The sequence below is a fragment of the Ptychodera flava genome, chromosome 8, assembly GCF_041260155.1.
Source record: "Ptychodera flava strain L36383 chromosome 8, AS_Pfla_20210202, whole genome shotgun sequence".
In the NCBI taxonomy this organism is placed as follows: Eukaryota; Metazoa; Hemichordata; class Enteropneusta; family Ptychoderidae; genus Ptychodera; species Ptychodera flava.
In genome coordinates, this window is record NC_091935.1 from 19,692,440 (window position 1) to 19,704,845 (window position 12,406).

The window sequence follows — 12,406 nt, forward strand, 5'->3', positions numbered from 1 at the left end:
TCTATTTAATTTATTTGGAAATTATTTTACTTCCGGTGCTGGAATGAAAAAACACGTTTGTCAAGAAAAAACAGGCTTCATAATAAAATAATTTCATAATGAAATGACAGATAGATTGAAGAAATGGAAGATCCGAATGTATTTTGCAATATTGTATTCTCATTTCGGCTGACAAGACACATCATTGATTGCACCATCTTATAAGACTAAATAAGGATTTTTGAAGTTATTTCAAAAATATGAGAAGTTGCTGATTTGTGTTACAACAAAAATGGTCTAAGGCAATTTCAGCAAAATCTTGAATTTTCGACGTTGTTCCAGTACAGTATACATGCTCGGTAGTCGTCGGGAAAAATTTCAGAAAGGAAGGAGTCAATGACAGCAAATGCGTTGTGTACATTCTTATTTACCCAAACGTAACGTGATCAGACTACGTAAATGTGAGCAATGTGTAATTGCTTTCTCTCAAACTTCGACAGTGGTCATTGACAAACAATTCAATATTTTTGTAGAAGAATTGTGTTTGGTCAAATCAATGTTAATGACATTTTTGCACATACACTTTTGTGATGTAAAGCTCTATTTAATCTGAAAACGCCTGATGAAGGAGCTATTTACCGCTAAACTGTTTTGAATAACTGCAATACGATAATTGAGAATTGAAAACACTGGCCTACCTTACGAAAACGTAATTCTGGGAAGAAAAACACGCGGAAAGAAAACTCTCTACAACATATCATAATTATTGATCTCTATAATCGTCCTTACCAGCTCGAGAATGAAGTGATGACAAAGTCACCGAAAAACAATATTAAATATTCATTTTACCTGTCATGCTGTATAGGCGTAAATGTTTATGATACAAAATCAGAGCAACACAGTCTACGCTCAAATGATAGAAAATTCCTGATCTTATCATGTAATTAAGGAACACTGTCAGAGACTCTATTGGAACAACACTTTGGGGGTTTTATTACTTTAATAAGCTTAAAGATTTTCAACACAATTATCAGACAAAATCGAAAAACGTACCATTTACCAATATATGATGCCAAAAATAAATAATAATTTTTCAACAATGGACGACCAGCGTCACTGTAATGAGACTAACAAAGATTTAGCAATATTTAAAAAGTGTAAATAAATACAGAATTATATAAAACGTCATTCGCAAAAGACCCATGGGAGCTCCATTTTGATCTTGACGAATAGAAAATTTTCAAAGTCTGCCTTCGTCTCTATTTCAAATCGCAGTTTATAAACTTCTCGAGCGAACGCGAAATCCTTGGCGAGCCACGGACCAGTGAAAGAAAAGATGTCTGTACTGAATGTCTATACTTTGAACTACACGGATGGAACTTAGAAAATTTCTTGTCTGAATTTCATCCCGAACTGATACGATTTTCTTTTGAGTTGTTGCCCTAACTGACGTGGACCACAGTAGAAAATCGTGATTTCTCCCTTCTTCTCTTGGCAAATTTTTCCGAGTACCTGTGGAATTGTAACAAAAACCAGTATGTGATCGATCAGCACTGTTAAACGTTAGAGACATCAAATTGTAAACAGACAGCTCTACACACACTGATAGATTGAGAGAGATATATACATAATATTAATATAACAACTGACTGCATTAATGAAAAAATGCGGCAATGGTATAGGGTCGTTTATAGACATTGGGAGGTCTATTGAAGATTGAAGCTCTGAGTTTTAAGCTAAACAGAGACATTGATACCGTGACGATTGCTGAAAAAATCAGACAAGAACGATACAGACACGAAAAGATGGCACATATATGTTACTTGTTCTGCCTTACCTTATCCCAGTCTGGCCTTCCCGATTTCGTTCTACTTTGTAAACCGGTGAGAAGATCACGCCTGTCTCTTCGATGCAGAAGGTCGAGCGCCAACTCGAGTCCAAATCCAGCGCATTGTTGAATGTGGATTGCAGACGTCATGTAGAGGTGAAAATTTAAGAAATTGTCGAAAGGACCGTGTTCTTGTAGATCCTTTTCTAGCCGCCCAATCAGATCTACAAACCATTCAAACGACTTCTGGTCTCGATTTATCCAGATGAATTCGACCTGCGATTTGAAGTATCACAAAAGAATTAATGCTCAGTATTATTGTGAGGAGCAATAAATCATGGTTGTGAATTATTATGAATGTCGCTCTGTTTTGTACTTGGCGTAAATTTGTTTTCGCGTAGAGTGACTGTCCTTTGCAGAATTCTTTCGGTGATCAACGTCGATGGAAGAGAAAGCAGTTGACGGCAAAGAATTACGACAAAGTTTTCTGTTATCATAGAAATATGTCCTCGGTCTATGTATTCGTAAACCTTGTAAGCACATTGTTTGAGCGCGCAGGTAAGTGCTTTCCCGAGAACAAGGGCGTCCTTTCAGCACTCTTTGCTCTTTCACTGGGAAAAATTAACCGTCCAGCTGTTGCCACGAAGAGGCTGATGGGTCATCTGTTTTGAATGGGGATTACTTATGGGAAATCTCTTACATCAAACCATAGTAGACAGTAGCTATGATCAAACACAGATGGTCTCACCTTTCTCAATTTTAGTTCACTCTCTGGAATTTCTTCTTTCCATGCGTATTTACATTCCGGGCACGTTCTCTTGGCCGCTTTGTATCGTTCATGAATGCTTTGCAAAATTGAGGCAAATGGCGTCACTCCAATCCCGGCTCCCACCAACACAGCGTGCTCGGACTCAAAAATCCTCTCCGAAGGCGACCCATAAGGACCATCAAAGTTTATCTGAGGAATAAAAATTAGCGAAAGATGAAGATTGACTAAGTATGGAGGTCAAGTATATCAGTGTTTATTGCAGGAGCTATTTTCGAATACAATTATGTGATATGTGGGAATTTAAACATTTAATATCCTTCGGTCAACAATACGTCGTCTTATAGTACATATTTTTTCTTGGCAGTGGTTAGTTACATTAACTTACAAACACAGCTCCTAGGTCTTCGATTAAGCACCTACGAGCGTCAATACAAAGGCAATGGACGATACATAGAATAGCAAACATACAATCCTAACCCAAGAAGAAATGCAAAGAGAAGGTAAAACACCGTGTGACTTACCTCGATATCCACTCCAACATTTTGCAGATTGTAATGGATCGACTCTGATATAGTTGGTATCGTGGAAGCCCGTTCAGGTGAAGCCCCGTCAGGAATAATTGCTGTGACTTCATGACTCAGTGGTGGGTCCGCATCTCCGACACACGCTTGATTCGATAAATTTCGACGACTGTCGTTGGGGGCGCTGTCAGTGTTTACCCCTTTGTTGTGAACTGTCGCTTGTTCATTGCCGACAAGCACAATATTAGGCATGTTTGTGACAGCTTGCTCCCGATCAAGCTCTTCTATCTCCACGTCAATGAGATCCAAATCTTCAAGAAGATCAGGTATAGACTTTACTGCTTCTTCGAGAAAGGCTACCGATGGCGAATCTTCTTTAGAAAGTTCACCGCATCGTTTGTAATATCCGTACAATTTTCTCGTCCAAGTACCGACCACTCGTACATGCAACTCTAAATAATCTGAACGGAAGAGAAAGGACATTAATACAAAGTTACAGACACTAAAGTACACAGACATATTTCAAAAGTCTAGGAAAAACGTGGGCACTACCATTATCGACCATATCGTACACCACATTGACTTGAAAACTTTTGTTTTTGTCAAGTATTCGTGTTTATGTATAAAGGCTCTAGGAGTTGGTTTTGTTCGCATATCAACGGGACATGTGGTAGATAACATGTATATCTACTATTATACTATAGCCTTGTCAATATCAGTGAAATTTCAATTTATTACTGATAATGTATCAGATTATAAAGCATTGAGCCCCAAGATGTTTTCTACAAGTATAAATTCATTGGCACCGCCAAAATCGTTAAATAGTACCAATAATGTACCCCATCCCGGCCTATCCTGAGCATTATTCGGGCTATAGAAGCATACTATTACGGTATTATTAGTATATTAGTAGGTTTCTCAGATCGACGATACCGCTTCTTTTTAAATCATCAAACGCAAAATATATCCAAAACAATGTGAACAGACGAACCAACAACAATACCTACCTTTCTGTTCTGGAGCGCTGCTGATTGTGAAGGGATGCCATTCATGCTTGGCGATACTCGGAATATTCACATACACGTAGTCACCAGCCTTGAAAGTGAAATGAGCCGGTCGCCGGACTTTCAGATGGACCACCTGTTAGAAAGAGAAACGGTAGATTCATATTACGGGAATTGTGACAGCCTATCTTGTCAACGACGATCAGTATTCGAATCTTATTGATGAGACTGTATGTATACTGGGTAGGTAGGTAGGTAGATAGGCAGGTACAGTAGGTAAGTAGGTAGGTAGGTAGGTAGGTAGGTAGGTAGCTAGCTAGCTAGCTAGCTAGCTAGGGAGGTAGGTTTAATTATAACAGACCCATGTATCAATGTATATTTACGTGAATGGCCTACCCCATTGTCAGTGTTTCAATATATACTGCCTCCCGCACAAACAAATCAGAGCCTTGGGCGAAGTTTGAAAGTAATAGTGTCAGTCACAGATGAAAAATTGTCTAGAAAAATGATTGTCTTTTCGAAAAATGGATATCGACTTTTTTGCTTCCGAATCTTCTTGATATTATGAGATCAGGTACCCAATAGGAAATGTGGCATATGACTCTTGACAGAGGCTTATATTAAATGTAAAGAATATTGTCGCGTGTTACCTTAGAGGGCAGGATTGCCCCCCTTTCTATGTATGTTCTTCCATTGTGAGGTTTTCTCATCCACTTCGTTCGATGAACTCTTTCCATAGCATACAACATCGCGGGAAACAGAACCCAAATCCAGAACGTAGTTGCATGGACCAGGAGGCAGATCCACCAGATGAAAAAGAGCTGATGTGTCCAGTAGAACAGCTATTGAGGAAGTCAGTAAAAAAAGAATTGAGATGTAATTGGCATTTAATCATATTCTGTCGCATATTCTTATTGTCCCTACCCTTGAATATTTTTTCGGGTTCGAGAGTAAACTTTACAGATTAATGAAAATGTTTATCGGTCTCTTCCATTCGTTGTGGAATGTAAGTCAACGTGTGCATAAAACACAGACAAACATGTTCTTTTGCAAACTGGTCACTTTACTTGGAAAAAGTATCGCTTTACCATGCAACAAACACATCGATTTATAAAGGTAGAGGCATCTGTACGAAGTAAACGACTGATAGTGTGACCTTCGTGGCGCTTGGTCAGTTATGTGGAGACACCTTACCTGAAAATAACCTTTCCTTCTTACGAACGGTAGAGAGCAGACGACCATAACGACTAACACAGAAACCAAGATGACACCAGTTACGAAGGGGAGATTTCCAGACCACTGAAATCCTGCCGTGAGAAATGACAAAACAGAATTGACATCTTAGTTTTTTAACGTCAAAAAAACCCAGAAAGCTAACTGGAAGAGTACTAGTAAGTGGAGACCGGTCGTCAGCGTACACATCGTTAGTTCGATTCCCTCCCTATACTGTGCACAAAACTCCTTATTTGAATGCCATATGTATTGTAGTAGAATTATCGTGAATATGTTTGTGAATGTGATGTACATGTAGTATAGTTATTGCTGTGATTCGGACTGAATCTAATCGGGTTCACCTCAAAGAGGCGCTAATGCAGATATCATGTTTTTACACAGATCGGTGAAGAGAGCGTAAGGTCGTGGTACGGTTATCCAGTTTAGAGCGTTTCACATAAAAAATATCACTAAATACTTAATTGCTCGCCGAAAATGACACTATTTTACTAAATCACCGACTTGAATCGAGTCTGATCTATTCTCGGTCTTTCGGGGCAGTGAAAGATATCCATGATGATAGTTTTCATAGTGTCACGAATTCAGGGATGTCGCCACGACGAGTCCAGCTGACGTCTACAACACAAAAAACCACGACTATACTTACCCAGGTTCATCAGATGAGCTGTGGTGTGAATGACGCTCAGAGAAACAACCACCCAGCCAACCATCTTATGGAGGTCAATATGCTGATCCAGCGGTAACGCGTGACCAAGTCTGGTTGGACGAAGCCACGTTAGACACTTCCTCAACATCAACACCACTATAAAGGCACTGTTGAAATTCAGGCTGCGACCTGTACAGAATAACAAGTTGTACATGACTCACACCACCATTCAAACATGTCATCGAAAAATATTTCAACCGTTCGACATTGTGCATCAAAAAGATCGACTACCTTGAGTATGTTAGCTCGTTCCTTGGAAACGCCGCGTCACACGCATATTTTATATTACACTGACATGCTGATTAAAATTGTCGGTACGAATTAAATGTAGCGGGCTTTCGATTTTCTAGAATTGAATGATTTAAAATTTACTGACCACAAAAAATTCATTCCAGGCTAGATGTGATGATTATTAGCTTTTTTTACAGTAAACATGGTAGTCATTGGTAGGTATAATTAATATTTGGAAATCGAACATTATACTGACAGACAGGCAGACAGAGAGACAGACAGACAAACATAATGGCAGGCGGAGAATAGACTTACCGCATCCCTTGGCAATGATGATCCACACGTTAGGTGGCGCACTGTAATTCCTGTATGCGGCTTCCGCAAAGAGACCAGCGTTTAGCACAATGTAGAATACAATGAAGACGATGCAAGAGAGATGGTTGCGAAGGTAGCTGAAGCAATATCGAAACACTGACGGCGGCTTCGACCTTCTCTGTTGGCGTTCGGGTCCGTTCAGCCACTTAGAAGCACTGGTAAGAAAACAGGGAAATATTAAGTTCAATAAAACACCAATCAAACATAACTTATATAGCGCCAGAATCCAAGAAAAAATATCTGTTCAATGGCGCTTAATTGGTCCGCAAAGTAAGTTCTGTCACAGTGGCAAAGTTTGTGGTCAATTTGAACAGACCAAAAACCCAGGCAATGAGATAAACGAACGCCAAAGCAAAAGCTTACCTGGCTTTTAAGTTTTTCAGAATGTCTTTGTTTTCTTGAATGTAACGTTGGAAGGTTTCGAAGTCGATTCCCAGACCGGTCGTGACACTGAAGTCTTGGTAAAGTAACTCTGTTAGATCATTCAGCTGCGTTTCTGTGCAAGTCATGCTGTTCTCTTCGAGACATGATTTCATCACACTGTGAAGTTCTGACTTATCAATGTAACCATTGTCTAGAAGAAGAGAAAAAACAGGAGAGAGAGAGAGAGAGAGAGAGAGAGAGAGAGAGAGAGAGAGAGAGAGAGAGAGAGAGAGAGAGAGAGAGAGAGAGAGAGAGAGAGAGAAACAATAAGAACACGCTTCAAGAATGATCTGTTCAAGAGGACTCCGTTTTAGAGATTATTTTGTTTTGTGTAAGGGGCGATTCCATATCTATTCCATGATTTGATTGTTTTGCAGTGTATTCCTCGTTAAAAGAACTCGCTCTAAGCAATGATTACTTCGAGATAGACAAGAACTGGAAGGAGGGATCTACAGTTTGAAATGCCACTACGTCGTCTTGAAAGTGCATACCAAGAAAATGGCACTGCCCTGGAGTGGAAGGTGGATTTCTCATGAAATAGTTATACACTTAAAATAATAAGCGTTGAAAATGTGAATTCATGAAACTACAAAGAATTCGATTAAAAATGAACTACTTCGCTTCGAATGGCTAATGGCTTGCCCCCAACTTCTCTACCAATATCATGCATCTAAGGAAACAAAACAGCAAGTGCAAATGCGAAGCAGTGGCTTAGTTTCAATAGATGCATGGTACCGTTGAACAGAATAATCGTGTGAACCTGGAAGCTATCGAGGCTGAAAGATAATGATAAGCTCTACCATACACAGGGGTCTTCCCCTCTAGGCTCTACTGTCTATGGCTCTACCAAGACCGCTGCCCTGCTAACAATGAATAGGTCCTCTTACCGTTGATGTCATACAGCTGGAACAAAACAAGTGACCGGTCTTTGTCGTTACCATAGGTCAGTAGATTCAGGCTGTACAGAAGGTGACGAGTGCTTACTCTCTGAGTGTTGCTTCTGTCCAAGATCTTGAAGAAACGTTCAGCCAAGAACGTGGACTAGTGGAGAATCATAGGATAAAATGCTGCATGTGAATTTGTCATAGTAAGACGAAACAAGGCCTGCACTGAATTCAACACTCACCTTAAACTAAAAGTTATTCGAACTTTCCCCTATATGAAGCTCAGTTTATCATGAATACTATAAAGAATCAGCTGTTAATGTATTTGAATACTTATTTCAAATGATGGAGTGACTGTGATATCATACTAAGTATGGAAAACTATGACGTACAGTAATATGATAAACAGATACGGCATAGAAGCACGAGTAGTGTCGCCTGATCGTCTCACCTTCGTAAGTTGCAAAATTTCTTTGAATTCTGTGAAGTCAATGTTCTTGTCTTTGTTGTCGTAGCCGCCATATTGATATTCAAACCATGAACGCCACTTACTGTCTCTGTCCATTCTGCCAGAAAAAATAATGAGATTTGCTAAGAGCATATTTAAAGTAAATGCTTGTCTTCCCGTCACTTTCAAATCGTTCGTTAAAAGCACGCCAAAATTATTGTCACTTCAAGAAGGTAGCTCTTCTTCCATGGTTGCTTGTAGTACTAGAATTACCGTATGCGCAACAGCTGAGCAAGTGCCAAGCTGGTGTTGGTCAGCCTAACATAGATAACTATAGAGACTATGGCCTCGGCACATGCAGGCCTATGACTTTACTTAGTCTATACGTGCACGTGGTGGCTAACGATTTAGCTCCATAGGGTTTAATTTGCTTTCGAACACTTGTCGTGTGGGGCGCCCCTGTTCTCAGCCGACTATCTGATTTCTTGGTCAGGATGCATGCAGCACCTGATAACCACACCCTCAAAAAATTATGGGAAAAAAATTTAACTCACCTGGAAAGGACTTGGAATTTCCTTTCTAATTCCTCACAAGTCAGTATGCCATCGTTTGGGTCCTTCAGTACACTGTAAAGACTTTTCATACCCTGAGAAACAATACGTCGGCATGAAATATAAGGAGATACCATTGTTGTGCACATTTCTTTTCAATAGGCAATAGTCTAGACAAAAATCAAACTTGGCGCTTCCTGTACGTTACAAAGACTATTTGTTGTTTATCCAATTTTGTTGATAATTTCTGCCAACATAGCGAAATAGTGACGGTGAAGGAGTTTCGAATGCAATAATATATTACTGCTGCTATACACGTCGCATAAAAGGTCACATCATGGAGGTCTCTGCTACCTCCATGGTCACATCAATACCTTTTTGCTCTGGATGACTCGCTTGAAATCTTCCTTGGATACCCGCCGTGTCTCTTGGCAAGCAGGGCATAGTTTCCGAAACGAGTCAAAAAGGTCCGACGCTTCTTTCCTCTGACAACGTTCACTGTCAAAAATGAAAAAAAAATATTTAGTATCCGTCTTACTTACCTACAATGTAATTGCAAAAAGTGATCCATGTCCGGGTCTTTTGGGGTACTCTGCCAATGGACAAACTAAAATCCCATTTCGCATTGGCAGCCGAAAATAGTGTCATTTTTTCCTACTTAGCCCACAAGGGGCTCAGGCTCATTGTTTGTTTGTTTGTTTGTTTATGTGTGTTTGTTATTTGTTATGTATGATTACTTCCATATACAATAAAGAACCAATAAAGAGTTGCATTTATGTTCATATTTGTCAATAAAGAACGATGTTTATTTTGTCTGTTGTTTAAGCGTGTTTATTTGTTTGTTACGTATAATTATTTCCATATACAATAAAGAACCAATAAAGAGTTTGTATATGTGTTCATATTTGTCGATGAGGAACGGTGTTTGTTTGTTTTGTTTGTTTACAAATATCATCAATAAATGATACAAAGTTTCTAATAAATCCCACACATGAAAAAACCATACCCCGCCTTTGCCATGAGTAAGCACTCATGTGTGTCCACCACTCTCTCTCTGAATAACTATCTTTTCTAAAGTGAGTTAATGCATACCACGGCGACCGCCGTGTATCGAACCACACGCAACTGTGATAGGAACCATAGACTGTGGAGGAAGAACCTCCATGCATAAATCCTGCAATATGTCGTACTTCAGGGCCAACCATAGACCCTCGAGGGTCTATGGACCAACCATTATGATTCAATCAAGACTCACCCACGTGATTGGACATTGACGAACCTCACTTACCTTGTCAGTCTGTAAACAGCCCCGATTAATTCATGCAAATGAATGCTGGCGCCACGCTTCCCGTTGATGAGCATAAACAGCTGATCTGAGAAGTCCTGGAAACAATTGAAATGTACACTATCAGATAAAAGTAAACAGGAGCTGTATGTATATCGGAATATATCTATTTGTTTACTGTAAACAATTTCGATCATGGTGGTCTCTTTCCAATAACCATGCAGGTAGGAAGAGATTTCCTTTTCCTACGTCCATGCGTTTCAGGCTCCATTGTCAATGCATTAACGGGGACAGAGAGAAATTATGGCATTGATAGTTTTAGTCGAAACTACATGTTTTTTAGTTTCTCTATTGACATATCAATATACCATAGACAGTGGAAGCGATGCAAATACCCGACCTAATGGTTTCTCTTGGTCGGTCGTTGGTTTTCAATCTTTAAAAAAATCATGATATATCCCTGTCTCACTACGATCAGGTAATACTAGACTTGTCCCAAGTCTGTGGGCATGTATAAATATCAAAACAGAGTAAATTGAAGCAATATACTCTGGCATGCTGTCGAGTAGATCGTGGGGTGGGCTCGATGGTCCACGAGATTGGTCTACCAGCGTTAACGATGTGTTGAATTACGATTCGTTGACGACGTAGTATTTCGTAACAATTACGTGCACGTCCAAGGTTTCACCTCGCATTCATGATACACAAACTTTTGTAATAATTTCCTTCGAGAACGTTGCTGTTCAATTATCCCCACTGATTTCACGCAAGGACCTTGGTGTGGAGATTGTCGGCTTGAGAACGAATTGAATTCCTGAAGACAGTGGAATTAAAATCATGGAGTTTCCCATGGAGTTTCGAGGCATGCGTACGGAATTGGGATCTATTAAAGGTAAATTATTACCATAGACACTAGAAAAAAAGGAATAACATACCTCAGATAACTCCTTGATGCGTTTTATGAAGTCGGTGGCTTTCATTTTGTCGGGGAGACTTCGGCAGGTGAAGTTTGTTTGAAACCACTTGAATGCATTCTGAGCTATCTCTTCTCCGTCGCACTCTCTGTTTTCTTCAAGAACGTCATCTTCTATCGAAATGATGACTTCACCATTGGAATTTGACGGATGGTGTATGGTCGACTGAATTTGCTCCATCGTTGATAGATGATATTCAAGTTTGATTATTTTGAAGGCTAGAGGTTTGGCGACGTATTTATATCTTCTTCGAAAGTAGCATGCCTGCACAGCGCTGAACAGACCTGAAGTTGAAAAGCGTACTTTGAACGAGCTTCTGCGCAATACCGGATAACCGTTGGTGCTACTATGAAAATGGTAAGAATGCAACTTTCAACGGGTCTCTCGTTGTTGAACGTCAGATCTCTACTACCTCCATGGTCAGATGAACTGAAAACGTTTACACTGTTTCGATATGTGTAGTCCAATATAGATGCTGCATCCACGTGGTGTTTGTAAACTGTCACTTGTATCTTGTGGTCCCTCCTCGATCAACACACTATACTTTTGCAGCCCTGCAAAGACAATGGACTTAATTGGTCGATAGCAACGAAAGAACGCCCCTATTGGTTCAACGTGAAACCAAGACTGACTATGAAAAGAGTCGTTCACAGTTTCAGCGCCAGTGTGTCTCCGAGTCGTGTGAGTGAGGAGCACCACAAGACTAAAGTAAACATTACAGGCGCCTCCTTGCCTAGTAAACCACGTCAGGGAAGCAAGAAACCTCCGTCAATATTTCTCTACTGCCAAACAGCAGCATAAACGTTGCCACTCACTTGCGGGTGGTCCATAAAGGTGAAAAAAGACAGCACACCTGATCGTAAACAATTTATACAAGAGGGCAAGTGGAGGGATCGTGAAGTGGGTAAGACTCCCTCCATCTTGACCGTTTCCTTCCACAGTCTCTTACACCTCACCTTTGTACCTTCACGTGTATTGTAACACTGTGGTACCACGAGTGGTGTGATTATCTGCATCACAGTGTGAGTCCCTCAATACTCTATGCGTGTACCATCCACACTAATATGGCAGATCGTCCATGTATCATAGGTTCTTGGACTACCCACGGTCCGTGGATTACCCTAGTTTGGGCAAGGTCTCGTTTTCACCTCCATGGTTTGCACAAGTGAAAACGGATTCCAGAACTTAAGTTTTC

At 40.1% G+C, this 12,406-nt stretch overlaps 2 protein-coding genes across 2 annotated transcripts; both read right to left on the minus strand.

Moving 5' to 3' along the window:
• Nucleotides 1-985: 985 nt before the first annotated feature.
• On the minus strand, nucleotides 986-7,215 carry LOC139138733 (NADPH oxidase 5-like). The gene is made up of 10 exons (XM_070707245.1): nucleotides 7,010-7,215; nucleotides 6,587-6,801; nucleotides 5,981-6,169; nucleotides 5,296-5,408; nucleotides 4,752-4,943; nucleotides 4,105-4,237; nucleotides 3,098-3,558; nucleotides 2,556-2,765; nucleotides 1,817-2,083; nucleotides 986-1,491 (listed from the first exon to the last, which is right to left on the minus strand). Exons 1-10 carry the CDS (start codon nucleotides 7,180-7,182, stop codon nucleotides 1,360-1,362), a joined length of 2,085 nt encoding a protein of 694 aa, XP_070563346.1. The 5' UTR covers nucleotides 7,183-7,215; the 3' UTR covers nucleotides 986-1,359.
• Nucleotides 7,216-8,951: 1,736 nt separating this feature from the next.
• Nucleotides 8,952-11,579, minus strand: LOC139137994 (uncharacterized). The gene is made up of 4 exons (XM_070706214.1): nucleotides 11,173-11,579; nucleotides 10,241-10,335; nucleotides 9,327-9,450; nucleotides 8,952-9,047 (listed from the first exon to the last, which is right to left on the minus strand). The coding sequence occupies exons 1-4, from the start codon at nucleotides 11,389-11,391 to the stop codon at nucleotides 8,952-8,954; spliced, it is 534 nt and encodes a 177-aa protein (XP_070562315.1). The 5' UTR covers nucleotides 11,392-11,579.
• Between the last annotated feature and the right edge of the window lie 827 nt (nucleotides 11,580-12,406).

Bases quoted from the DNA above. Each gene is read 5' to 3' on its own strand.
- LOC139138733 (XM_070707245.1), bottom strand. From the start codon at position 7,182: ATGAAATCATGTCTCGAAGAGAACAGCATGACTTGCACAGAAACGCAG. The intron at 6,170-6,586 runs GTAAGTCTATTC...TATTCTGTACAG, and splicing joins CATCATTGCCAAGGGATGCG to GTCGCAGCCTGAATTTCAAC. The intron at 5,409-5,980 runs GTAAGTATAGTC...TTCTCACGGCAG, and splicing joins AGCTCATCTGATGAACCTGG to GATTTCAGTGGTCTGGAAAT.
- LOC139137994 (XM_070706214.1), bottom strand. From the start codon at position 11,391: ATGGAGCAAATTCAGTCGACCATACACCATCCGTCAAATTCCAATGGT. The intron at 9,451-10,240 runs GTAAGTGAGGTT...CATTTTTGACAG, and splicing joins GCTGTTTACAGACTGACAAG to TGAACGTTGTCAGAGGAAAG. The intron at 9,048-9,326 runs GTATTGATGTGA...ATTGTTTCTCAG, and splicing joins GAGTCATCCAGAGCAAAAAG to GGTATGAAAAGTCTTTACAG.